This window comes from Meriones unguiculatus, chromosome 7 (genome assembly GCF_030254825.1).
Source record: "Meriones unguiculatus strain TT.TT164.6M chromosome 7, Bangor_MerUng_6.1, whole genome shotgun sequence".
NCBI classification, from domain to species: Eukaryota; Metazoa; Chordata; class Mammalia; order Rodentia; family Muridae; genus Meriones; species Meriones unguiculatus.
Window position 1 is genome coordinate 108,501,451 of NC_083355.1, and position 27,506 is coordinate 108,528,956.

Genomic DNA, 27,506 nt, shown 5'->3' on the forward strand with positions numbered 1-27,506 from the left:
GATGCTAATGCACTGAGTGGTAAAGGAACGTCTAAGACCTCCGTCTCCCAAGCTCTTTCCGTGTCTTCTGGTGACAGTGGCACTTAAATTAGAGTGGGCCCAGTTACCACCGTTTTGAACCTTCCTCGAGACTTCTGACAAGCGGTTGTGCCCAAAACCACGGCTGGCTTTCTTACATGTCCTCCCCCTGTTTCCTTTGCAGGTGCCACGACTGTGGGGCCATTCTTGAAGAATACGATGAAGAGACCCTTGGGCTAGCCATCGTCGTCCTCTCCACATTCATTCACCTGAGCCCGGACTTGGCGGCCCCGCTGCTGCTTGACATCATGCAGTCCGTGGGCAGGTGAATCTCAGGGTCTTTTCCATCTGCCGGGGAGGAGCCTTCCTTGACACTCTTATCTGAAGATGAAACACCATGGGTTTGGAAGTGAAACATCGGGTCCTCTTGTAGATGCCCGGAACCTGTGGGATCAGTTCAGACTCGTCTTAAAAAAAAAAAAAAAAAATTTCATGGAAACAGCTTTTGATTTTATTCTTAAGTCCTCAGCTGTACCAGTTCATGAGTCAAGGTCAGAGTGAAGCTAGAGGAGGCCGCCCTAAGCGAGTTTGGCTGTTGCTCTCCGTTGCTGCCAGAGCTAATGTCTGTGACAGCGTTCGGATGGTCTGTCCATAGGAGGCGTTGTGTTAGCCATCGTAAGGGTAATACTGGTGTCTCTCTTGCCCTGATTTTTGATCTCAGGAGAGCCTCCCTTAAGTCTTCAGCTCAGGGCGCTGTTGTGTGCCACACGGGTAAAGGGAGGCCGCACGTGTTTGGAGGACAGGGTGTTCAGTCGGAGTGTCAGTGTGAAGGGAATCCACTTCATGGAGCAGGACACGGATGTCATCCTCTGGCCTCTGCGCACACCATCCGTCCAACATGCATCATCTGCACTCACATACACTCTCAGAAACAGTGGCAACTCTGACGTCGGTTAGACAGAAAAGCATGAAAAACCTGATCCCTGTTATTCGCTCCCCACCCTGCTCCCTGTGAGGACCGTGGTGTGGTGTGTGGGTGTGTGGTCCGTGTGTGGCGCGTGCGGATATGTTGGCACACCTATTTGCATATGCAGAAGCCAGAGGACGTCAGATGCCTTCCTTTCCACCCTCCTTCTTATTTTCTTGATACATGGTCTCTCCTTGAACTAGAAGCTTGCTCTGTATGCTAGGCTGACTGACTCCCAGCGTCTCCCCTCTCCAGTGTTGGGGTTAAAGGAATACAAATCAAACCAACTTCTTTTTTTTTTTTTTTTTTACATGATAGCTAGGGGTTTGAGCTGAGGTCCCCTAATCCGCACAAGTGCTCTCACCCTCCTCACTGTACCACCTCCCTAACCCAACCTCCCTGATTATTTCTGGCCTATCTTTAGAGTCGCCCAGTCAGAGACAGCATAGAGTGTAGTGTGACCAAAATTCAAAAGCTGTTGTGCAAAGTAAGTCATGAATACGGGGACCGGAAGAGGTAAGGGAGAGATAACTTCACTCAGGCCACCGACTTTAGCCCAGTCTCGGCAATTACAGAATAATCGTCGTGTCCTCTGTCCCTACCACAGTTCCTGTTGTCAGTACTCTGTAGTTTTAGCACTAGCACAGGTAGAGTTGTGGTTCTTCTCTGTTGCCATCTCGGAACAGCTGATGTAAGCCACAGAAGACAGAGGGGAGATTGTGAGGTGGAAGTGTGTCATCTGTGCCTGGATGACTTCCAACGGCTAGGATGGAAACACGGAGCTCTGAAGAGAAGACGTGGGTGGACAGTAGCCCACACACTCGCATACGTACATATACACACACTCCAGTATCTGCATTCTAACACTTCACTAACTTGCTCCTTCGAGGAGACCAGCAAGAGACTGGAAGACATTCAGTGCAAACTGGCGTGACTCTTGATACCCTAAGCACAACCATCAAGCTGCCAAGAAAACAGGCTCCGAAATCACCCTGACTGGGGATTTCTTCCCATAGCCCAGTTGCACTGTGGCTAGGTAATGTGGCTTTCCCAGCACTGCCAGGGATGACCACACAGACCATTCTCAGCAAGTTAGGAGCCTGGAAGCTCAGGCATTTCATTTCTCCCTCAAATGTTTCCGATCTCGTATAGAGCTGTCTCCTTAGATCCCATTTGAGCTTCTCTCCTCTGGTTTTCAGGTGAATCTCTTAAGTTCCCACACCCTTGAATATTGTTTAGTTGAGTTGCCAATGTTTACCTCTCCGTCATAATCTTTAACATAAGGGCCTGGAGCCAAAGCAGCTGGGAATGGCATTGCTGGTAGTGGTTGCTGAAGGCGCTGTCCCTCTCTGAAACTCTTGCTTTCTTCGCTTCTCCTACTAAAATAGGAAGTCTGTGGCATTCTCCTGGATTGTTCAGTATCTTACAGTTTATCATATGTTTTTCAGAATCCACCAGTTTGGTTCATTCTCTGTCAGGAGAGAACACAGGTCCCTGGTTAAAGAGCTACACCGTAGTTTTCAAAATGTGCTCCATGTCAGTTATTTAATTCACAATTCTCATATCCAAACAGCAGATTTTCCTTCTCATCACTTCAACTCAACAGCGAGCTGACAGAGCCTCTGCTATGTGTTCTGTTGTGGTAGAGGGCTTTACAGTTTGCAGTTGGCTTGTAGTTGGGTTTTCAAAGGTTGTTGATGGAAAAATAAATTTGAGTTAATGCAGGGATCAACATATCACAGGTGCTGGTATCTGTCAAGCCTGGCCACAGCTGCCATTTTTCATGTTGGCTGGATGACAGTCAACTTTTTTTTAACCTGTATGTTTCTCCATGGGAATCTGTGGCTGCCACAGAAGACAGGTTTGGGAGACGGGGTTTAAGTTTAACCCTGGGCATGACGGCTAAGGGGGAGTTGTCACCATCCTAACCTGAACCGCAACCTAGTTCAATGCATTTCACCACAGAGAGCTAAGATACTTGTGTGACTGTTTTCTTTATTTCCTAGGCTCGCATCCAGCACGACCTTTTCTAATCAAGCAGAGAGGTAAGACCTTCCAGTGGTCGCGTCTCATTTCTCTTGGCTCCCTGTGTATGTCCCCGTGGTTCTGACACCGGCCGTGACACCACGTGCTCTCCGAGAAGACAGCTGCCATTCCACTGCAGCTCCCTAGAGTTTCCGATCTGGGTTTGCACATTTACTCAATTTCGTCAACAAATACGTTAACGCCCGAAAGCGTACTAGTTAAGTAGGTTGCTGTTGTTGTTAGTTTTTGTTGTTTCTAATGCTGTGAGTCCAGCTGAGGGCCGTGAGCATTCCAGGAAAATGCTCTACTGCAGCGCTCTACTCCAGCCCTGCTTGGGTCCTAGTTAAACACAACGACTGGTGTGATTCCTGGCCTTGTTTGGCTTTCACCCTTACCAAGGAAGCAAACAGGAGTGCATATCCACAAAAATGTATAGTAACTGTGCTAGCTACGGTGAAGACAGTAGACTCAGAATGTCACTTCATTACATGTGCGTTCACTTGCGTGTGTGCATGTGTGTGTGGTTGGAAGTCAAAGGTCAGTATCTAGTGCTTTCTCATCACCCTCCCCACTCTGTCTTTTGAGACAAGGTCTCTCAGTGAGCCCATCACTCACCAGTTGGCTAACATGGCTAGCCAGTGAGCTTAGGGAACACCTTCCTGTCTTATGCTAAAGTTATAGACCCATAAATGAGTTTCTATAGAGTTCCAGTCAGATGTGGGAGAGGTTGGTTAGGTGTCCAATCCTGCTTTTCGTGGAACTTACATTTGAGTTGAAGAGGCAGAAAATAAGCAAGTTAACCAGTAGGAAATTGACAGTGTAACTTGATATAATTTACTGCAGTGTGTTATGAATATTAATTAATTCCAGATGATCGAGCCGATCAGGCACAATGGCCAAGAACAGTCTCTTGGCAGAAGTACTTTTAAAACAAAATCTAAGCAGCAGAGAGGGTAATCTACAGAGCAGAGGGCATAGCAAGGACAAGGGCTGTAAGGCAGGAGAGAAGAGGCAGACAAGTGTGTCCCCAGTAAACACACAGAAGATGGCAGAAGGGAAAACGGACAAGACAGAGGCACCCAGGCCAGGCAGGTAGCACCGTGGAGGTCACCGCAAAGAGCTTAGCTGTTGGCTGAATGCACAGGGCACTAGAGTGGGGGCCAACATGCTTTGCCTTAAAGCACACACTTAAGATGCTCTGTCTTGTCAGGGTTCAAGTGTGTAACACATTCTGTTGACACATGCCTCGGTAGTCCTTTAGCTGTGGCTTTGCTGTGGTAAAGCTTACACACAACCCTAAATGCACATTCACCGGGTTTGACGAATGGCTTGCACATCTGAGGCCCTGTCAAGACAGAACTTGACTGTGGATCTTCCACCATTCCGGCTGCCCTCCATCCATGCAGGCAAATGCTGTTTCCTTCAACCCTAGATTAATTTTGCCTGCTGTAGAGTTTGGCATGAGTGGAATTGTGTGGCCCGTGTTCTTCCGTGTCTGTCTTCTTTAGGAAACAGCTCTTTGGATTTGCCCACTCTGCGGCTTGTATCTTAGTTGGTTTCTTTGTCAAAGCTGGACATGCATCATACGGTTTATTCAGGTTTCTGTTAATGAGTATCAGGCTTGTTTCTAGTCCAGAACAATTTCAGTGCTGCTATGAACATTTCTATAGCAAGACCTTTGTAAATAGATGCTTTATTTCTCTTGGAAATGGAATTGTTGGACCACAAGATACATGCATGTTTGATTTTTTTTTTTTAATTAAGAACTCAGAACTTCTCTTACAAAAATATGTTTGTATAAAAACGGTTGTGCTAGGGCCTGGAGTTAAGGGCACTCGCTGCTTTTGCAGAGGTCCTGACCTTGTTTCTCATTACCCATGCTGCTCAGCTCACAACTGTCTGCAACCTCAGCTCTGAAGGCTCCAGTGTCCTTTTCTGACCGCTGAGGGATTCCAAACACTTTTTTTCATACACATAGACACTTAAGTAAAAATAAAGTAAATATTAAATACGGATTATGGTATTTCTCATCTGTAGGCTGTAGTCTTTTATATTCCCACCATCAGTGAGACTACAGGCTCTCCAACATCCTTGCCAGATTTCGGCATTGTTGGTATTTTTAACCGTAACAGATGGAGTAGATTTATGGAACTATCTCTTTGTAGTTTTAATTTGCATCTTCCTGATGACATTTTCTTCAAGTGTTCATTGACTGTTTGCTATATTCTTTCCTGACGTGTCTGATTAAATAATCTTTTCCATCTTTTTAACTGGGTTGTTTTCTTTTTACTCCAGAGTTGTAGGGCTTCTTTGCATAAATATGTTTTAAGAATATCTTTACCCAGGCTGGGCTTATTCATCCATTTTCTTTATGCTATACTCTGCTGAAAACTTTTTAATTTAGATGAACTCTAATTTATCCAAGCTTTAAAGTATGTACAATAATGGATTTTTTTATTGTTTAGCTTAAAAAACCTTGTCTACTTCCAGGTCATGTGCATTCTCTGCCGTTTTCTTCCAGAAGTTTCATGACTTTAGCATTTAGATTTAGCACTTATGCAATCCATCAAAATTAATTTTTATATAGTGTCAGGTAGAGGTAGGAACATTCTTTTTATTCATATCAAATATCCAGCTACATCAGCACCTTCTTATTTTAAAGACTCCTTTCCTTATTGGCCCACTGTGCTGTGTGTTAAATGCCAAACAGCATAGATGGTTGCCTGTGTCTGGACTTCCCACCTGGTTCCTTTAGTCTGTACGATGATCTTTATTCTTGTGCAGGGGCTCTCAACCTTCCTCATGCTGTGACCCTTTAACACCGTTTCTCATGCTGTGGTGACCCCCCCCCCCCGACCACAAAATCATTTCATGGCCACTATAATTTCAGGGCTACTATAATCATAACTATAATTTTTCTAATCTTCCCTAAGAATTTTAGGCTTTTTTAAAAATGCCATTGTAAACTGAACTCTGAAGAAACTATTTTTTATTTTCTGAACTAATGCATCCTAGCTGAATTCACACACAAGTTCTAGAAGTTTCTTTGTAGACTCCTCATGGTTTTATTTTGTTTGGCAAACATTACATCACCTGCAGATAATGAGTTCTACGGTCTACCTTCTGATATTTTTCGTTTTTGATACCTTATCGTAGTAGGCGGAGCCACCGGTGCAATGGAAAGTGTGGAAATGGCCATGCCTGGCTTGTTCCCTGTTTCCAGCATCTCACTCTGGCTGTATGTTAGCCGTAGTTTTTTCACAGACACATTTTTTCTTTTTTTTTTAATTCTTTATTAATTACACTTTATTCACTTTATATCCCCCCCCGTGGTTCCCTCCCTTTTCCCGTCCCAATCCCTCCCTTCCTCCCTCTGCCTGCATGCCCCTCCCCAAGTCCCCTGATAGGGGAGGTCTTCTTTTCCTTCCTTCTGATCCTAGTCAATTAGGTCTCATCAGGAGTGGCTGCATTGTCTTCTTCTGTGGCCTGGTAATGTTGCTCCCCCTCAGGGGGAGGTAATTAAAGAGCAGGCCAATCAGTTCGTGTCAGAGACAGTCCCTGTTCCTATTACAATGAAACCCACTTGGATCCAGTATCAGTCTCAGGAAAGACCCCTGTGATCAGATTTTTTGGTTCTGTTGCTCTCCTTGTGGAGTTCCTGTCCTCTCCAGATTTTATTGTTTCCCACTTTTTTCATAAGATTCCCTGCACTCTGCCCACTAGAAATAGCACTTCCTCAAGATCCAGCTATACCACTCCTAGGCATATACCCAAAAGAGTCTCAAGTACACAATAAGGACATTTGCTCAACCATGTTTGTAGCAGCTTTATTTGTAATAGCCAGAAGCTGGAAACAGCCCAGATGCCCCTCAGTGGAGGAATGGATGCACAAATTTTGGTATAGCTACACAATGGAATATTACTCAGCAATAAAAAACAAGGAAATCATGAAATTTGCAGGTAAATGGTGGGATCTGGAAAAGATCATCCTGAGTGAGCTATCCCAGAAGCAGAAAGATGCGCACAGTATATACTCACTCATATAGACATACAATATAGGATAAACCTACTAAAATCCGTACACCTAAAGAAACTAATCAAGAGGGAGGACTCTTGCTAAAATGCTCAATTCCTATCCGGAAAGGCAAAGAGGATGGACATCAGAAGAAGGAGAAAAGAGGGAACAAGTCAGGAGCCTGACACAGAGGGCCTCTGAAAGGCTCTGCCCTGCAGGCTATCAATATATTGAATTATATTGATTTTTCTTCTCTTTGTGTGTGTGTATCGTGTGTGTATATGTGTGAGGTTCACAAGTGTGTGGGTGCACACATGTGTAGCTTCTGTGTGCATTTGCATGTGGAGGCCCAAAGCTCCGGTCATTGCTCAGTCATTCTTCCACCTTATACTTTGAGGCAGGGTCTCTCCATCATGTCCCAGAGCTTGCTGCCACAGCTAGTCTAGATAGGAAGCTTGCTCACTATGGGGATTCCCCCATCTCCGTTTTCTGAGGCTGGGGTTATAGATGGGTCACTGTGCCCACATGGAGGATCTGAACTCTGGTCCTTGCCTATGAAATTATTCTGACCTACATTCTATGGGTTAAACCTTACTTGGTCAAGATATATTATTCTTGTAATCTACAGTTGGATTCAGTGTCCAGAGGAATACTGGTCTGTGTTTCCTTTCTGTGTTTCCTCTTGGTTTTCATTTATTTAATTAGATGACAGCTGATGTTATGTTTTAGGACTATGAGGGCGTCGTAAAACAAACAGTGAAAGGAGCCTTTGCTCTGTTGTCTTAGGTTAGTTGTAAGTTTGGCATTCTGTTTTCCCTGCAAGCCCCCCTTTTTCTCTCATAAACCTTTGAACTGACATTTCAGGGTGGGTGTGGCAGAACGAGGCAGTACCTGATGCAGCTAGGTTAGGAGGCTTCTTGCCCTTCATCCATTTGGGATCTTTGATTTCTTCCTTCTGGTAACCTACTCTTCCACCCATCTACTTCAGGAATTAATCTTTCTGGAGCTTTTGTCTAAGAGGCAGAGCCATGTAAAACTCTTGGCTCCCTTTTGCCACTTGGGAGCTGTCATAGATAGGGTTTCATTGCTGGGAAGAGACACCATGACCATAAAGAAAAACATTTCATTGTGGCTGGCTTACAATTTCAGAGGTCTAATCCATTATCGTCATAGCAAGAAGTATGGAGGCATGCAGGCAGGCATGGTGCTGGAGAAGGACCTGAGAGCTCTGCATCTTAGTCCACAGGCAGCAGAAGGAGAGACTGTGTGCCCCACGAGGTGTAGCTTGAGCACAGGAGACATTAAAGCACACTTCCTCCAACAAAGCCACACCTACTCCAACAAGGCCACACCTCCTACTACTGCCGTTCCCTATGGCCAAGTACATGAGTCAGATCACCACAGGCGTGTTCAGCAGGTGAAGGGACGCCCTGCCTAAGCAAGTCTTCTTTACCACATTCACCAGCTCGGATGCTCCAAGAAAACATCCCAGATCGCTCAAAAGAACTGGAGATGCCCTCACTGCGTTTCCCTCAGGGCCACCCTCTCTTGGCCTTGGTATGGCCCTGCTGATAACTCTGGTCCATTTCTGGACATGTGGCCTTTGCAGGTCACTGGCTTTGGAAAGCTCATCTGTCCTTTGGGATGCCTGGAATAATTCTGCGCTCACTTTGTCACTGTACAGATCTGTCTGAAAATTTGCTATGAAGTGTCAGGTTTGACTGTGGGTAATTTCGTCTCACTGAGGGAAATGGCGAGACAGCCGATCGTGGCATTCAGAGCCTAAGCTCTAAACCACTACACACACCTGCCTGTTGGCCCATAGCTTGTGTCTCTCCTCTCTCTGAGCGCAGCATGATGGTCCCAGGCAATGCGGCGGGTGTGGCCAAGCAGTTCCTGCGCTGCATCTTCCATCAGCTGGCTCCCAATGGCATCTTCCCCCAGCTGTTCCAGAGTGCCATCAAAGGTAACTCACTGCCCAAGGATCCAGACACCGAAAGTCTGGCCAGTCCCCGAAAACACTACTAAATCTGCCTGTTTGTTTCATAGATGGGACTTTCTTACGGACCTTAGCCACATCTCTCATGGACTTCAATGAGCTGAGCTCAATCGCTGCCCTCAGTCAGCTCTTGGAGGTAGGTTTGCGCGAAGGGGTACCGTAGGCCCCAGGCAAATCCGTGCCTGTGTCCCTCCATGCAGTCCTCGTGAACTGCTTCAAGGTGTGATGCTGTGTCTTCAGACAGGCTTGAAGTCTTTATGAGCTACACTGAGCTTCACCATGCCCAGCTAGTGCTAGGAAGAAAGAAGCTGCTGCTATTATCAGTAGTTCCGGTCTTTATTCTGAAAGAAAAAAATCTTTCCAGCAGGCATCTTTCATTGCTGTCTTTTTAGCACCTAACCACTCTGGTTCTAAATCCTGGGATTGTTCTTAATTCATGATCCCGTTTTACCTCATGGACTTAAAGATGACCAGGGTCCCCCCGAAGTCTTTCTAACCATAGCTGGTTTTTCTTCTGTATTCCCCCCTGCCTGTTAGAACGATCAGCCTATATTGCGGCTGTCCAGCACATTTATTGAGTGAATATATGATCTCTAAACAAACCGTCACTGGATAGCTTTGTGAGTTCATGTGCTGCTTTCAGCAGTTGATTGCCTATGCTTTTGTGTTTTTAGGGTCTAAATAACAAAAAGAATTTGCCAGCAGGGGGTGCTATGATACGCTGTTTGGAAAACATGGCCACGTTCATGGAAGCCCTGCCCATGGATTCTCCCAGCAGCCTTTGGACCACAATCAGCAACCAGTTTCAGACATTTTTTGCCAAGCTGCCTTGCGTTTTACCTCTGAAGGTGAGCTCAGCCCAAGCGTCTAGCTTCCGTCACTTTCTGCCCATCTGCTTACAGAGACCAACACATGAAACACATTCAGGTGTTCAGGTAGATCCCAAAGGATGGGAGACCTGTCAGGCGGAGCGAAGAGAGTTATTTAGGTCATTCACTCTGCAGTATTACAGGCTGCGGGAGCGTGGAGGGGACACCGATGATAAGGAAGCCGCCAAGTGGCCTCATGGTTTTTAGTTGAATAGAAGGGTGCCAGCAGCCTGTGGGTTCTTTCTTTTTTTTTTCTTTTTGAATTTGTTTTTGCTTCCGTTTTCAGCCGTGGGGCTAGAAACTTCGCATCCTGTGCATGCTGGGTAATAACCCTACCACTGAACTATTATCCCCAGGCCTTAGCTTGTCTTTATGTAGGAGCTTATTTGGGTCAACACTGTAGCACCTGCGAAGACCACACGCATAAGCACACGCACAGGCACGCCCTTGAATATGAGCACACAGAACCCCCTTAGACCAGGGTGTCCTTCGGAAGCGTCCTTTGCAGTTGAGCCACACACATTCAGACATGCCGGCTCCAATGTAATAGAGAAAGTGCTGAACTCAATCCTGACCAGCAGGGGGCGCTACTGTAAACAAGTGGCATGCCTAATTTGCGACAATCAGCTGTGCCCGCGGGGACTCTGCCAGCAAGGCTAATGAGTGGAGTGGTGTGAGGCAAGATAATAAGGAGAACTGAGACCCTTGACAGCGTTAATGTAGCACTTCTACCGAGGGCTGTGCGCCTCTCCTGCTGATGGTGGTTATATGGGAACAAACTTCAGCATATGGGTCCCCCCCCCCCCCTTTTTAAGTCACTAGGGTTTGGTCTGATTAGCAGCTAGTTTTCAGCTTCTGGTTTAGAGTAACTCAATTCTGAAGGGTTTTGGTGTATCAAACAGAGCAAGGTTCTTTTAGAAGATACTTAGAAAATATTGTCAGGATTCGTGTAAGAACCTGCTAGGTCAGACCTGAGAACTGACTCTAGTTTGTCCTTAATCTCTTGGGGGGAATATTCTCCACTGAAACTCTTGCGGTTTGTCTTTGAGAAGTGTCACTGACGTGGATCTTGGCCTTTAGTGCACACCACTGTCCCTGCTAAAGACAGAGGCTGTGACTGGTCGGAGGGCAGTCTGAGGATTTGCATCTGAACAAAAGCCATTTCCCGTTGACAGGCAAGCTGCAAGTCTAGGGATCCACGAGAGACCCTCTGGCTTTGTTTGTACTGTGTCATAGGGGGTCACTGCCCAGTGGCAGAAGCTGATACCTTGCTATAATGACACACTCGCAATAGTAAATGACAGCTGGTTATTCGTGCTCTCATTTTCTCCCAACCCCTGCAAGAGTCCTGATGCAGAATCTTGCAAAGCATGGCCTTCTCTCTCTCTGAAATTTTGCTGCTCTTTCCAGGTTTTAGATCATATCTTCCCATGACAAAGGGAAGATGACTTCCCCCTAGGGAACTGAGGAGGCATAGCTCAGCAGTACCATGCCTTCTCACCATGCCCAAGGACCAAGTTTATAATCCCCAGCCTTGTGCAAAATTGAAATAAGAAACAAGTTCCAGAGAAAGAACAATGAAACTGGATCTTATTTGGACCAATGATTTCTATAAGTTTATTAGCTTTTTATAATTTAGTGTACCTCTTTAGGCTGGTATATGTTTAACATCTGCCTTCTTACCTTTGTCTGGCTGTCCATCTCTCTAGCCACCTGTCCATCCCCCTATCTGTCCAGGCATCCATCCATCCATCCATCCATCCATCCATCTAGTTGTTTAATCAACTTCCTATATCATTTACTTCTGGAATTATATCTTTGAGAAATAGTTTCAGAGCTGTTTTTATTTAATTAATTTATTTAATAATTCTTTTAACATTGTGCAATTGTTTTATTCAAAGAAGATGATTGTTTTTGCTCTACAGAGGAAACAGTGTAGTGGAAGTTACAGTAGAACGTGTGTGTGTGTGTGTGTGTGTGTGTGTGTGTGTATCTCTGACGGTATATGTTCATGTGGACGCAAGAGGTCAGCTATGGGTATCACTCCTCAGGCATAGTCCACTATGTTTTTGGAACGGGGTCTCTTCCTGGTCTAGAACTCACTGAGTTGGCAAGGCTGGCTGAGAAGTGAGCCCCAGAGATCCTGCTGCCTTCACTGCCTTAGTGCTGAGATTACAAACACCTGCCACCATACCCAGCTCTTTTTTTGTTTGTTGGTTTGTTTCTTTGAGACAGGGTTTCTCTGTGTAGTGCTGGCTGTCCTGGACTCCCTTTGTAGACCAGGCTGGCCTCAGACTCAGAGATCTGCCTGCCTCTGCCTCCCAGAGTGCTGGAATTACCTGAATGCACCTGATCTTGTCTGATCTTGGAAGCTAAGCAGGGTCAGACTTGGTTAGTACTTGGATGGGACACTTAGATCTTTTTACCTGGGTTCTGGAGAGCAAGTTTGGGACTCTAAGCCTGTGCTGCATCTCTTTACTGACTGAGCCATCTCCCTAGCCCCACTTTCTTTTTTTTTTTTTTCTTTTGTAAAATAAATGCAGGAAACATTTGAAGCAAAGGAAACATTGAGAGGGAAGCTGACTTTTACCTTTTCATCTCCATTCACAGTGTTCTTTAGATTCCAGCTTGAGAATTATGATTTGCCTCTTGAAGATACCTTCTACCAATGCCACGAGGGTACGTATTTTTATAAAGGGTTTCAGAAAAGCTTGACTAGTTGGTTATTTGATTACTTTCTAACTGAAAGACAGGCACATAGCAATACTCATGACATGGCTTGCTGCATACGGAATGTCCCCTGTTTGCATCAGGCTGGGTTAGTGTCTAACACCCTGCAGTGCTACCGTGATTAATCATTCGGCCTGCTCTGGGGTAAGCCTACCCCTCCATCCTCCAGACTACATTAGCTAAGCCTTCTAAATAGGGTTGTGTTGGCTCCTTAGTTAAAACTTTTTGATAGCTTCTAATTTCTTGCAGGATAATATCCAAATTCCTTGATGTAGCATACGGTTACATTCCTTCTTACCAGCCTGCCTTTCCAGTTTAGTCTCTGCCACTTGTTCCATTCCCCCATGCCTCCCATGCACCTTTAGAGTCAGGATCAGTATTATCATGAAGATGGTGGACACTGCTGAATGCTCCCTACATTGCTTCTGGTGCTTTGCACATATAATACTATTTAGTTTCAGACCCTCCCTCCCTTCTGCTTAGGTTGTTTCCTTTGCCTGACATACTTTAAACCCTTGTCAGTGTAGTAAACACCGTTTCATCCTTTAAGGTCCCATTTAAAGCCTGTAAATGCTCATATTATCTGCATGAAGCACTTTCTTGATCAAGCTTTCAGTATTAATGCTTACAGTGTCCTACAGATTTCCAAGAAGACCATGAGCTTTGTGGAATGTTCAGAACTGTGTCTCATTCCCTTTTATACCCTGCTCACATATCTTGGCTGCCTCCTGTACCGCAGTACAAGAGCTTAAATTATGATAGTGCCTAATAACTAGCTCATCATCTAACAACAATGCACATTTCTTATGCACATTTCTTAGCTGTACTTTCCTATAACTCTTACACTTTTTATCTGCTTTCACAGAGTCACAGTTCGTGCTAACCAGTTGCAAAGAGAGATTAACCAGTCTGTGCCTGTACAGAGAAAGACGGGCTGAGAAGCAACATGTCTGATCAGGGTCCTGGAGCTAGTTTCTGAATATCTGAAAGTTGAGCATGGGTCCTTAGAGAGCAAGTTCCCAGGTTTTCTGCTGTGCCTTATTGGCTATTAGCTGCTGTTTAGATGTGAGTGTTTCCTTATAGGCCAGAATCTAGCTTTCTTTTGTATAAGCACCACCTCAAAGTTTCTTTAAGGTTTTTCTATATGAAAAGCACTGCAGAGGTTTTATAGAGGAGTACCAGTAACCGAAAAATACATCCATCACCAGAACCCACATAAAAGCTGGATGTAGCATAGTGACAAACAGAAAGAGAAACACTGCCTAAAACAAAGTAGGAGGTGAGCACAGATACCCGAGCTTGTCCTCTGACCTCCACATGGGCACCATGGCATGAACACACCCTCACATGTGAACATGCACAAAGTAAATATATATTTTTAAATGTTCATAGCCTCTTATTGAGTCATTCCTTTTCTGGAAGTGTATTTTAAGGAAGAACATTAAAGTGAAAATTTGATGCAGACATATTTATTGAGGTGTTATTTTCAGTGTGGCTATGATGTCAGGTGGCTCTAAAGTATTAAAAAGCACTTTAACTTTTTATATTGCTAGTAAGAAAATGAATCCTGTGTATCTGTCTCTAGATACAAGATTCCAACTATGAAGAGTAGTATCAAATGCTTGAGCTTATGCTCCTTCCTGGCCCCTGGGGTTGTTGGAAGAAGTTTGGATGGGGCAAACAATGCAAAAGCCCGGCAGCCCGTGAGACTAAAAAGCTTGTCCCTGATGGTTCAGATAGGGAAGTGAACAGAGAACAGACAATGCCCCTCTGGTGAGTGGATGCAGGAAGCTGGACAGCTGGAGCAGCCCTCTGAGCTCATGGCCTTTGGAGCTACTCACAGGGTACTTCTCAGAGTGGAACCGGTGGAAACCTGTCTGAGGAGCCACAGACACCCGAGGGTCCAGAGGAACAGACTAGGTGATCCCAACACAGCCTCACAGAGGTGGGGCTGGCAGGAGGACAGGGTCATAGTTAGGTGAGATTGTACGCAATGCCACGTGAGATGCCATGCAGGTTTGATTTCTTTGAGCAATAGAGTGACCCTCTTTGAATTGTTGGTTGACTTATTAGACCAGCAGAGTGGCTGTCAATAGCCACTCGCATCTGATTTCCAAAAAACAACTCCTGCAGTTAAAGTGTAGTAAGATTAATGTTTGTTTGTTTGTTTGTTTGTTTGTTTAAGATGAGTAGCTTACTTTTGGTCTGATCTCATTTGCAGAGTTTGTTGGAACCGTTTTCCAAGCTGCTGAGCTTTGTCATTCAGAATGCCGTCTTCACGCTGGCCTATCTGGTAGAGCTGTGTGGCTTGTGTTACCGAGCGTTCACGAAGGTAAGCCTCTCCGTGTGTTCCCAGGAACCCAGGGACAGTAGCGACAAATTCCTGTCAGCTCAACTTCTTTATTGTCGTCAGGATGAGTGGTTTCACTGGGGTCTGTTGGACACTTCATACACGCATACATCAACTGGTTCTGTCTGAAGTTTGGAAACTGAGGTCGCATGGTTTTTGAAAACAAGAGGTGTTCTGAGTGAGTTAACAGTTGAAGTGACCTCATAAAGACCTCAAGTTTGCTAGAGCATCATTAGTGAGCAGGAAATAGCTGTGTGTCCTTTTTCATAGCCGAAGGGATAAAAATAGCAGCTCTGTGTTTGCGGGAGCCTCTGGAGTGCCCCTTAATGCTCCTGTGCTTGTATCCCCAGCTCTAGCTTCTTGGCCACTGAGATGAGACCCTTAATCATGGTTCCTCTGCTGGGTTGTCTTTAGCATCTCTCTGCCACATCTGAGAAAATGGAAAAGTACTTCCTGTGCAGCGGTTATGGCCACCTTATCAGAGCTGGTAGGCACCAGCCTCAGGAAATGCAGGCAGCAGGGGAAAGTGGGATTCTTCCCATCCTGAGCGCACCGCAAATGCTCCCTTCCGAGGCCCAGCGTCCTAAGCTTGTTTTCAATGGGGCCTCTGTTTCGGTGGGTCCCTCCTGAACACTCAGAATGCTCTTTATTTGTGTTGCCTCCTACTATGAGCCCTTTATTTTCCTCCTAAAACTCTCATTTTACAACAAAGCTTTCTTTCTATTTATAAAAAGCTCCCCGGCCATCTTTCTTAGCAATGTGCATCCATTCTGCCATGCTAAGTGTTCCATGACAATTTTCTCTGTGGCCTTTCACATCCTAAGCTACTTACTTCCCCGCCTGGAGCACATATTTTCTAGCTCTCAAGATAGTATTTTTTCCTTCCCTTGCTCATTCTCTTTGAAAAGTAACTTATCCCCCCTCCCTTTCCTTCTAGACTTAAAAAAGTAGACCCACACAACACAGCACCAAATACAGTAAAATGCTTTATTTTTAGAAGTCATTTCATTTAAAACAGTGATATCTAATAGTGCCTCCTTATGTAATCAAATGAAAAGACATGAAAAAGTAGAGTCCTGGCCACATGCTTTCCCGGCAGTCAGGCAGTCTAGAAAATCCAGAGCCACTCCCATTGAAAAGACTAGAATCCTGCATGAAATATAATAATTACTTTTAGGATACTTTTATGGTACTTACTTTAAATGTACAATTAATATTATAAGAATGACAGAGGGAAAATGAAGAGGGACTTCAGAACCCAAATAATGAGTGTATAAGCAACTATGAGTTGTTGTCTTAATAACTTAGTGGTTTGAGTGAAGTCCACACAAGAAAAAGTGATGGTGTTTTAGGACAATTCCATGCCCAGAGCTGGAGCAAGGTCATCCTGCTCAGGAGGCCAGAACCCTTGAAAAGCTATACATTGGGTAAAAGTGTAGTTTGTGAGGAATACATTTGCAATGTGGCAGTGACAAGCAATGCTGTGTGCTTTAGCCTTTGAATGGAGAAAGAATATAATGTCCCTTGAGGACTAGTGAACAGCAGGATGGTTTGAATTTATGGTACCTCCTATCTGCAACAGCCGCCGAGCTGAAGTCACATGACATTGGTGCTGCTCCAGCAACAGGTGCTCAGCTTTGGCGTATCTGCAGAAGGAAGCTCAGAAACAAACCTCAGGTGTGTCTGGAGAGATGAGCCTGCAGCCCAGTGCCAGTGTGAGCCCTCGGGATAAAACCCCGATTAGCATAAGCAATCTACACTCCATTCTCCCCAAGTAAAAGCAACCCACTGTGGGCTAGATTAGTAGAGTCAATGAATAGTGATGCAATTTCTCTCAAGAATGTGAAAACTGTGGGATGTGGGCTATTAGAGTATACTCCTTACTATAAGCATATAAAAGATTAAAGAAACAACCTAGAAAGAGATTTAGTTATTAAAAAACAGAGTCAGGTGAATTTGAGCTTAATTAAAACCTGAAAAATAGTCACTAAATTTTTTTTTTTTTAAAAAACTCTCAATTGACAAGTTAAATAGCAAATCAGATATACTTGAAAGAGAGAATTGGAGACATGGGAAAGCAGAAAATATATCTAAAAATTTCAGACGAAGATGAAAAGATGGAAGATATAAAGGTCTAACACACATTAGATAAATCTGTAGAAAAACAGACTAAGCTGTCATTGTTTTCATAGTTAACAAAAACCACCAGTCCTCTAGTTTGGAACACAGTGTGTCCAAAAATATCACAGCTACAGCCTCTCCGCTCACCTGCGCCTGCTCACCCGAACACGCTCACCTGTGCCCACTTACCTGCGCCTGCCCATCTGCATCCATTCACCTGCGCCTGTTCACCTCCATATACGGTTTATATGGCCAGCTGAGATTTGGAGCATGCGAGAAGGAGAAAATGTTTTAAGAGCAACTGAGAGAAAAAGCACTCTGAAAAGGGACTTAACAGCAGACCTCATAGCAGCACAGTACAATCCCAGAGAGAAACAGAGCCCAGTGGGAATGGTCTTTACAATGATATGGCGGGGGGGGGGGGGATCACCTAGACTTCTCTACAGCTAAGATGCCCATGACGTTTAAGAAGGATGGCTAAGGAGGTATTTATGAGGGGAAAAAAGAAGAATTTTCTTGAAGATTCAGCTCTTTTTCCTTTCTGTGTGTGTGTGAGTGCCTGCATGTATGTATGTGCACCGTGTGTGTGCCTAGTGCCCGAGGGAGCCAGAGGAGTGCATTGGATTCCATGGAATTGGAGTTACAGAGATAAGCTATTCAGTGAGCGACAGGAATTGACCCCGTGTCCTCTGCAAGAGCAGTATTTGCTCTTTATTGACATAATGTAATAGATATAAGAAGGAAATTGAACAAAGAAGTTTTTAAAATATGCAAAGGAAATTTACTAAAGAAATTAGTAAAATGTGTAAGCCTAAGCGATCATTGACAGTATAAAGCCGCAATAGTAACGATATTAACTAAGTATAAAACAAAAAAATAAACAATAAAATACCAGGTGACAATGGATGTGTGTGCGTATGTGCATGTATGTGTGTGTGCCTGTGTGTGTGTGTGTGTGTGTGTGTGTGTGTGTGTGTGTGTGTAGTTGGGGGTGGAGTTAAAGCACTCTTTCTGTTGTTCACCAGGACAGGGATTACAGGTAACTCTGAACTCTTAAGAATACAGGTCAGTATTTTAAGTGCAAACTCCAAAAGCCAGGCATACAATATATGCAGGTTCCAAACAAGTGCAGGATAAAATAAGAATGAAATGTTAATTACGACAAAAGACACAGACCAAGCTGCACCGGGCTCCGTCAAGAAAATAGAAATGAAGTCTAAAGATGGCAGAAGTCACGGTGAGTGCTTACAATACCCGCTAGGAACTGTCAGATTGGGTTATATGTCATCTGTAAAAGACACACCTAAAACACATCCGAGGACACTAAGAAGGTCTGAAAACTGATGGGTGATATACAGATACTGATGGGAAAAAGTGACAGAGAGCTGACTTATGAAGACAGTCACTGGATGCTGAAAGAGGGGACGCCTCAGAAGAACGCAGCAATTCTACCCTCCATAGAGCTAAGAACGTAACTTCAAGATCAACGGAATTGTAAAAGGAGATTGGTACACTCACAGGCACGCCTTTTGAGTGTTGAAATGAGTGCAGATATTTGAGGCTACATCAGCTCATGGAGCCCTACAAAGGGGAAGAGTGAGCGTGTACACACATGCACATGCACAGACACACATAACATACACGCATGTCTCCTCAGTTTATCTGCATGGGTCCACCTTGTGTACAGTGAGTACACGCCTGGCATGGAGGGTGATGTGAGCGGGTGTGGGTGTCTATGCACACAAACCAGGGCTGTTGACTGCCAAGGCTCTGAAAGCTCCAACTTTGCCAGCCTGTGTGTGTGTGCGTGTGTGTGTGTGTGTGTGTGTGTGTGTGTGTGTGTGTGTGTGCTGTGGTTCTATGTACTTTCCCCAGTTCTTACAAGGTCACGTGCAGGTAGTAGTACCTGGAACTTGTTATATTTGGCAGTTAAAATACACTTTCAAATAAGTCTAAAAAGAATGTTTAAGAAAATTTAACAAAACACTTAGTACCAACTGTGAAAATATTACCTTCAACACTGGAGTATTACAGCCGCAGCCTATTGAGAGGCAAATTTAATGCCCTATATACTTGTATGTGTGAATGTGTGTCTACATGTTCATGTGTGTACAGATACATATGCATGTGTATATGCATGGAGGCTCGAAGTTGATGTCAGGTGTCCTCCTCTATGACTCATCGCTTTATTTTTTGAGGCAGTCTCTCAGTGAACCTGAAGATCACTGGTTAGCGGGCTGGCCAGCAAGCCAGAGATCTGCCTGTCTCTGCCTCCCCAGTAATGGGATTAAGCCATGCTTGGCTTCTTTTTTCCCCATTCGTGTTGGGGATATGAACCCAGGCCCTTGTGCTTAACACAGAAAGCAATTTACCAAATGTGCATCTCCTCAGCCCCCATCTTAAGTACTTTACCAGAGAGAAAGAACACTAAGAGAACTACACAGGCCAGCTTACATCACTAGAGAGAGCAGAGTTTAGGGGAGGAGCTAACAGACATGGCATCACACAGATCCGGAGAGGAGGAACACAGCAAAGGTGGCCCTGTGGTCAGGCTCTTGACCACAGTGATCAAGAAAAACAGATAAATGGTGCAGATAGAGTATTAGCGAAAAAGGAAACCCGAAGGCGAGCGTGTTCGAGTTCAGACAGTTGATTCTGGGACAGTACTTTGAGTTTCTGTACAACAGGGGTAGTTTTCCAGAGAAAAATAATACATAACAACCAGCAGAGAAAAGAAAAAACAAAAACAAAAACTAACAAACAAACAAAAACGGATTACACGTAAATGATGAAAAAGTGGAGTCGACACTTGAAAGCCTCTCAGGAATGGACACCATTGCAGTGCTGGCAAGGATGCCAACTCAGTGTGTAGAAACAGTCTGATCAGTACCTTATACACACTAATATGATGGAAACAGGGGGCATGGCCCAAACATTCTCCAAGAGCAGAAGACTCCTGCTTCCAGCCAGACAAGGGCAGCCAGGGAAGGAAAAAATAGACCAGTGCCCTTTATACGTGAAAAACTTCTGGTGAATGATACACAGATCAGTGTGTTAAAAGGACAGCCTCAGCCAGGTGCAGTGGTGCACACCAGTAATACCAGCACTCTGGGAGGCAGAGGCAGGCGAATCTTTGTGAGTAGGAGGCCAGCCTGATCTACAAATCAAGTCTAGAACAGTCAAGAATTAAAAAAAAAAAAAAAAAAAAAAAGAGAGAGAGAGAGCCTCATGAGCCAGCATGAGCCAGCTGGGATCTACAGGACTATAAAATGGGTATACAGCCAAACATTTATTAGTAAGAAACCATAATCATGATAGAGTTATTTTAAGACAGTTATTTGGTGTACATATGCTTTCAGCACTTATTAAAGATAAAAGAGAGTTTTGGGGGAGTGGAAAGATGGCCCAGTGATAAGAACGCATTCGTCCCCCTGCAGAGGACTCAGGTTAGGTTCCCAGCATCCATGTTGGGCGGCTCACAGCTATTTATAACTCCAGTTCTAGGGGATTTAACGCCCTCTTCTGGCCACTGCAGGCACCTGCGCTCACAGGCACATACCCACACACAGATACATGCACAAACACATTAAAAATAAAAAGTAAATTAAATATAAATAAAATTAAAATTAAAAATAAAAAGTAAATAATGTATTTAAAAATTCTGATTAATGAGTTGGATCTGCTTGTTTATTTTTTATATGAAGAATCAAATCTTTCTGGAATATTTGCTACTGCAGGACATAGATCATCTTTAATGTTTTTCAGAGTTGTTTGGCATTTTATTCTATGTTCATCAGTGCTGAGAACTGATGATAATACTTAAGACAAACAATTTTAAGACAATAATTTATGCTTTGCATAAATATGTAGCATAAAAATGTAGATGTATATTCAAGAGCATATCAAATTGTTGGAATTTTTTTTTCCTAATCCCAAGCTAAAATTCATGTAGTCTTTCAAAAAATAAATGAAATGTAAGTCAGCAACTGAAACAGCAACTTTAAAATCAAACATTCCAACTCCGTGATTCAGAGGTACGCTCACTTGGCCCACACATGCCGAGGCCATGGTGGGGCAGTCTTCAAAGTCTTTGTTCTCCACAGCTAAAGCGTATGTTTATGTAGAAGCAGAGCCTTTGTATGCACACAGGAGCACAGCAACCGATAGCATGCAGAGCCTGAGCAGGTGTTTTAGGCAGTGCACACCGCATGCATGGTGCAGAGCGTGTGTGTGTGTGTGTGTGTGTGTGTGTGTGTGTGTGTGTGTGGCGCATTCAGAGCAGAGGCTGCAACAGAGTCGCTCAGGGCAGCACAGGCGATCGCTGCAACGACTGGCGTTCACCACATGTTTGATATCAAGTTAAGATCTGCTCAAGGAACCTCTCACTGTTACCGGTGCCGCTTGCGCTGAGGTGTGTGACCTCGGTGTGCTGTGGACAGAGTCCTTTGAAGCTACACTTCCGGTTTGTTTTAGGGCCGGCGCAGTGGCTTTGCAGCAGGGCAGAGTCACTGGTTACAAAGCCTGACAACTTGAACTTGGCAAGACCACCTGCTGGAAGAAGATCACCAGGCCTTGAGAGTTGTCCTCCACGCTTCACACACATGCATGCACACACACACGCCCACATATATGAACACATTCACACACACACACACACACACACTCATGCACACCACACACTCTCGAGTAATATCCATGCACACATAAAAGTTTTAGAAATTGAGTTTTGTTTTGCTTTTTTAAGTAAACAGGGCATTTTCTTTTAAGCTTTTTGGAAGCAATGGTACGCTATCCAAATATTCAGAACTCAAAAGGCCAGGGCGCAGAGGAACACAGTTCTGCGCAGCTGCTGTGAGCCTAGCCCTGCAGGCCAGTTCCCCCTGGGAATGTTGATCATGGTGGACAATGCAACTGAGGGGCTGAGCTGCAGTTTTGGAAGCTGATGAAGGTAAAGGGACAAGCATCAGACTGGAGAGCTTGTTTCCACATCCTCCAGGCATATGCCTTCTGTCTAGGGCCACAACCTAAGAAAGCCTGGAGTCGACTTGTTTTCGATGGACCCGAAACAGCGCTGGCTCCTTACATCCACAAGACTTTCTGTGTGAAAAGGAACCTGTGGTCAGCCAGCAAAGGCTATGCACTGCTGGGGAAAACAAGCAGAGAGTGCATTGAAGGAAGACAAGAGTTCAGGAAGAGCAGTATGTCTATGTGTACCTTTGAAGAGAAAGCCTTTATTACACAGTTGACAGAAACCAGCTACACAAAGAGATGCAGTGAGTGAAAATGAGCATAGAGCTCCCTGGAGCTCCTGAGGTGTCTGCCATGTGCTGCTCTGTCCTAAGTGCCTTACCTGAGAGCTAAGCCCATGTCAGTTTGTTTAATTGGACACTTACACACTGTATGCTTCCCTACATGCGTGTTGTATTTGATAATAAAGAAAGTCCATGCAGTGTACAGCTGACAGTGAATCATGGTACATCTATACAATGTAATATGAGCAAGCTGTAGACTCAAAAAATGAGTTAAATCTATCAAGGACTGATTAAAGGAAACAACACAGTGATTCTTTTTTGTGTTTATTTTATTTTTGGTTTGTTCTTTGGTTTTTTTTTTTTTTTTTTTTTTTTTTGTTGTTTTTTTTTTTGAGATAGAGTATTTTCTGTGTAAGAGCCCTGGCTGTCCTGGAACTCTTTCTGTAGACCAGGCTGGCCTCGAACTCACAGAGATCCGCTTGTCTCTGCCTCCCAAGTGCTGGGATTAAAGGTGTGCACCACCACCATCAGCCAGCAACACAAATAACTCTTAAGTTATATAGAAAAGAAATGTGCACAGTATGTGATGCTGTAGCATTAAAGTTCAAACACCAATATGTTATGATGGAGGTGTGCACGTGCAGTCAAGGTTCGAGACCACAAAATAAGCAACAGATTCAGAGAGGACTTCAAGGAAGAGAGGAAACATTGAGAGGGGGTGATGGGTGCATCAAGTGCCCCATTCTCTCTGCTTTTCTGTACACTTGAAATCATCCATGTAAAAAAAAATGGGGTGTCTTAGAGGGAACACAGAGATTATTTTGGACAGTAATTGTGTCTCTCTGTATCCTTTTGTATTGGAAAAAATATGCTTTGTTTGGTTCGATTGATGTAGTTCTTAGATTCTGATGAAGAAGCAAACCCTGTGGTTTTGATACTTTAGGGACATCCCGCCACTTCTCATTTACTCCGATCCTAACCCTAACCCTAACCCTAACTCTAAGACATGTCCCTGTGGCGGCAGAGAATTCAGTCTCTACACAGAGCTGTCTTCCTTTCCGTTTTAGCTTTACTTCTGAAAGGCAGCTCATTGCGCTTTTAAACACCGCTTTGAATTTGTGACCTGTAAATTTTTGAAGCTCGTTTGGCGCAGATCACTTAAACTGAAGTTTGAAAATGATTGACTCCTCCCCTCCCCCCCCATTCTATTTTGTTTTATTTAGGAACGGGATAAATTCTACTTGTCTCGTAGCGTGGTCCTGGAACTTCTTCAGGCCCTGAAGCTCAAGTCACCATTGCCAGACACAAACCTCCTGCTTCTCGTTCAGGTAGGCCCGCACTTCGAATGCAAAACTTCTCATGATGTTACGTGTGTGTGGGAAAGGCAGCAGGGGCCTGGGGTGTGCCAGGAGACAGGTGGGTGGTGAGCTAACACTCAGAGTGCACTTGACATTTCTGCTGGCTAAAGAAGACCAAAGGAGTAATTTTTTCCCCCAGTGTGGACTTAGTTCTGTGAATGATAAAAATGTAAAATAAAACAATAATTTTTGTTATCTAGAAACTTCCAACTCAGGGCTAGGGAGATGGTCAGTGGTTAAGAGCACTTGTTTGTTCTCAAGGACCAAGTTTGGTTCCTTAGCACCCACACCTGGCTCAATCCAGCTCAAGGACACCCAACACTCCTTCTGGCCTCTGGGGCACAGGTACATGCGCGCACTCGCGCACACACACACACACACACACACACACACACACACACACACGCATGCACGCCCCGAGGGGGGGATTTAAAATAAAAGAAAAATGTGTTTTAGAGAAAGGGAATCTGTAGTTCATCAGTCGGCAGGCAGCTTGCTCAGCAGTGGGGCCGATGAAGCCAAGAGTGCGGCTGCAAGCTGAAGTTCCCCTGCTCGGTCCAATGAGCCCCACGTCCTTCTGGATCTGTGATGATGACCCAGGCTAGAGAGCCAACTGGCAGGATGCACTGAGTCCTTGGGGTGAGAAGTGACAGCCACCCCCCCCCACACACACACACACTGTGGGTCCTCTAAAGCATGGGACTTGAAGGCAAGCGGTGGAGATTTAATGACATGACTACACTTTAGTGTGCGGGCCTACATATGAGGGGTTGAAGCCCTTAGTCCCCAGAGGCCTTAAAAGCACCGCAGGCAAGCCCACTTCCATCCCCGAAATGTACTGTGAGTAGTGCCAGGAGGGAGAGAGACGCAAAGTCTTTGGATGAAGTTGTGAGCGGAAGGGATTCAGCCCTGTGTAGTGTGCCATCAGGGAAAACTTTATCGGGGATTTGTCATTGCAGCTGGGTCATCAAGGACAGGTGTCTGCCTGGTAACCAGAGCAAAAGGCTTCAAACAATACAGGTAGAGAAAAAAGAAAAAAAAAAAGGAAAAAAAAAAAGCATTAGCCCTCGTCCTCCTCCCCCCCCCCCCCCCGTGTGCTCTTGACAGCACAGGATAGTGTTCCCTTAATTGTCTTCAGCCTTGAGCAGAGCATATCTGTGCGGCCAGCCTCCTCCGGGGCTGGCACCCCACACCCTGACTGTTGCGGGCTGGCTTCTATGAAGTACGTGAGTCAACCCTAATAAGCACTTATCACAAGACAGCAAAAGAACTCTGACAGTGTCAGTTACCCAGCGCTGAAGGGGCTCGTGAAAACAGTGATTACTGCATCACTGTTTGGAGAATAAATAACAAAAACAAATTTGCTTTAACAAGAAAGAAGGCTAAAAGTAGGCATGTCTAAATGTGACTTGTGAATGTGTGTCTGCCATCACAAATACAACATTTTTAGGTTTTGTTTTGTTTTGTTTTGTTTTTTTAAGACTGAGTCTCATTAGGCAGTCTAGGCTAGCCTCAACTCCTCAGGGGCTTCTTGCCTTAGCCTCCCAGGTACTAGGATTATGTTTTCACACACACACACACACACACACACACACACTAATTAAGTTTAGAAATTATTCATGTTGAAGTGATGTTCAGGAAACACTAATATTCTACCCTGGAGGAACAACTTTGTGAGTGATATTTCACTCTTCTCTGACCAAACAACAACAACAAAAAGGCCATTTTGAAGTAACCCATCTTCTCTAAGCTGTTAAAGTAATTCACTCTAGTTGTTAGTGAGGTAAGTAGTCAAAGTGAGGCATGGCTTCAAGCCTGTGTAGCTCTGTTCTCTACTCTGGGGTCCTCACCCTGGGTGTGGAGAGTTTTCTGTGGGTGAGGGAGAAGAGCCTCTGCCCAACAGTGAATGCTTGCCTGCTTTCAAGGCAGTCATAGAACTGCTCTATTTCACAGTTCTTAAGAATTCTTCCTTGCTGGTGGTATCCTGGGAACCCATCTCCCCCCTTCCCTCCCACTCCTATATTATGGATATTTAGAGGGTGATAGATAGGCCATTTTGTTTGGATTATGGAAAAGCTTATAACAGAGCAACAAGTTGTTAAGAGTCACTGGAAAGACTGACTTGAAATCCAAACGGGTTTCCTCTGCTCCTCTGTGTGGAGAGTAGTCTGCTGATTTTCATGTACCCCTCCCACGCCGTGGGATACCTGCACATACGAGTTCTGAGGGATGATGTTGCTAAAGGTTCTCTTTTAAAAATAGGTTAGTTGTGGGCTGAGAACAAAGGTATGGCTGCTGTTTTTAATTCACACCACCGAGCGAGTTAACACGGGCTGAGTTCCTAATAACCCACCCTATGGGAGGAGACATGGAGGTGCTATTTTGGGGATTCTTTGGTAATGATGAATTCAGTGATGATGCATAATGGATGGTGTGCCTCCTTGTGTCCTTTTGTTCTCGCAGAGGAGTACATATTTCAGTGGTATATTTCTTTCTAAAAGCATAGAATCCTCTTGGTTCTGTTTTGAACTTTTGAGATTATAATTACATCATGTAACCAGAATTTTTTTTTTTTTTACTACTTTGTCAGTTCCTTTTTCTCTCTTCCACCCTTCTTTATCCTTGTAAATCCCTTAACGAGAGACAGGAGTGATAAAAGGATAGAAGGGGAAGGGGGCAAAGTTATTGTTAGACTTCTTCCTGCTGATGAGGGGCGTTGAGTTCCTTGGGGAAAGTTTGGCCTTCACTATCAGGATATCTAATTTCCTTTTCTTGTTTCTTTGTGCACAACTACTTGACAACAGCAGCGACAGCATCCAACCACCAGCCAGCCAACAACAGCAATCTAGCATCCTGGGACCCTCTTCTGAAAGGTTCCCAGAATTCCAAACGTCACACACTTGCAGAAACTGTCTGCAGCTGGCAAAACCACACGTCCTCACTAGAGCACGAGGCAAATCACCATCACCTGCTAAGAAGCAGCCTCTTATCCCCACACCTGGGATCAAAATGAAAACTCACATTTCTGTGTGTGTGTGTGTGTGTGTGTGTGTGTGTGTGTGTTTAAAGAAACGAGCAAAATTCTCATGATAACATCATCCCTCCCTTCCCTTCTCTCCCAAATACCCCTCCTTGCTTTGTTTCAAATTCACGGCATCTCTTCTCATTCATCGCTGTTACACGAAAGCATGAAGTCCTTATTTTCACTTCCTCCTGTAGTTGTGTCTTTCTGTTTGAGCAGTTCTGTACAGTTACAGTGGAGTCCCTTGGCAGCTGTAGTAAAAAGGATGACAGATTTACTGAGTTCAGTTTTCCGTATGCTGTAAAAATACGTCAGATTGAAGTACATGGATATCGGGACCTAGTCTTTTAGAGGCTTGTGCATTTTTATGCCATTTTGGTGGTCACACTTGTGCATATTTGTTGCCCCTAGCTCGTCAATGGCCATACATGTAGGCTATACAACTACATTTTGAAGGCCCAGGACCTTCTGCTGTCCTGTGACCATTCGAAACACCCTTTTTGTCACACTTGGTATGGCTCCATCTCACCATGGCCTCCTTATTCGGGTCTCTTTTTTGTTTGTTTGTTTTTATCATAAGAATGAATGTTTACACTGTGTCCTGATGGGCTTAGCACTTAGCTCTGGGTCATCTGTCTCAGATCGCAGAACTCAGAAAGCGTTGGAAATGTTACACAGCGCCTGTAGGAGCTGGGTTAGGAGTCCTCCCTCTGTGCTCAGCTATCCTGTGAAGTGTTACCCATTTCACTGCTTTTCACAGATCTGGGCCAAAGTTAAAGG

General features: G+C 44.6%; 1 protein-coding gene across 13 annotated transcripts in view; it reads left to right on the forward strand.

The window, feature by feature from the left end:
• Positions 1 to 27,506, forward strand: part of Unc79 (unc-79 homolog, NALCN channel complex subunit) — a 228,201-nt gene that overhangs the window by 180,211 nt on the left and 20,484 nt on the right. For all 13 annotated transcript variants that reach the window (XM_060388091.1, XM_060388089.1, XM_060388081.1 and 10 more), the window contains 8 exons: positions 203 to 343; positions 2,992 to 3,030; positions 8,879 to 8,991; positions 9,075 to 9,160; positions 9,699 to 9,872; positions 12,504 to 12,572; positions 14,845 to 14,955; positions 23,570 to 23,674. In XM_060388091.1, coding sequence (XP_060244074.1) covers positions 203 to 343; positions 2,992 to 3,030; positions 8,879 to 8,991; positions 9,075 to 9,160; positions 9,699 to 9,872; positions 12,504 to 12,572; positions 14,845 to 14,955; positions 23,570 to 23,674 — 838 coding nt within the window. The remainder of the gene's footprint in view (positions 1 to 202; positions 344 to 2,991; positions 3,031 to 8,878; positions 8,992 to 9,074; positions 9,161 to 9,698; positions 9,873 to 12,503; positions 12,573 to 14,844; positions 14,956 to 23,569; positions 23,675 to 27,506) is intronic.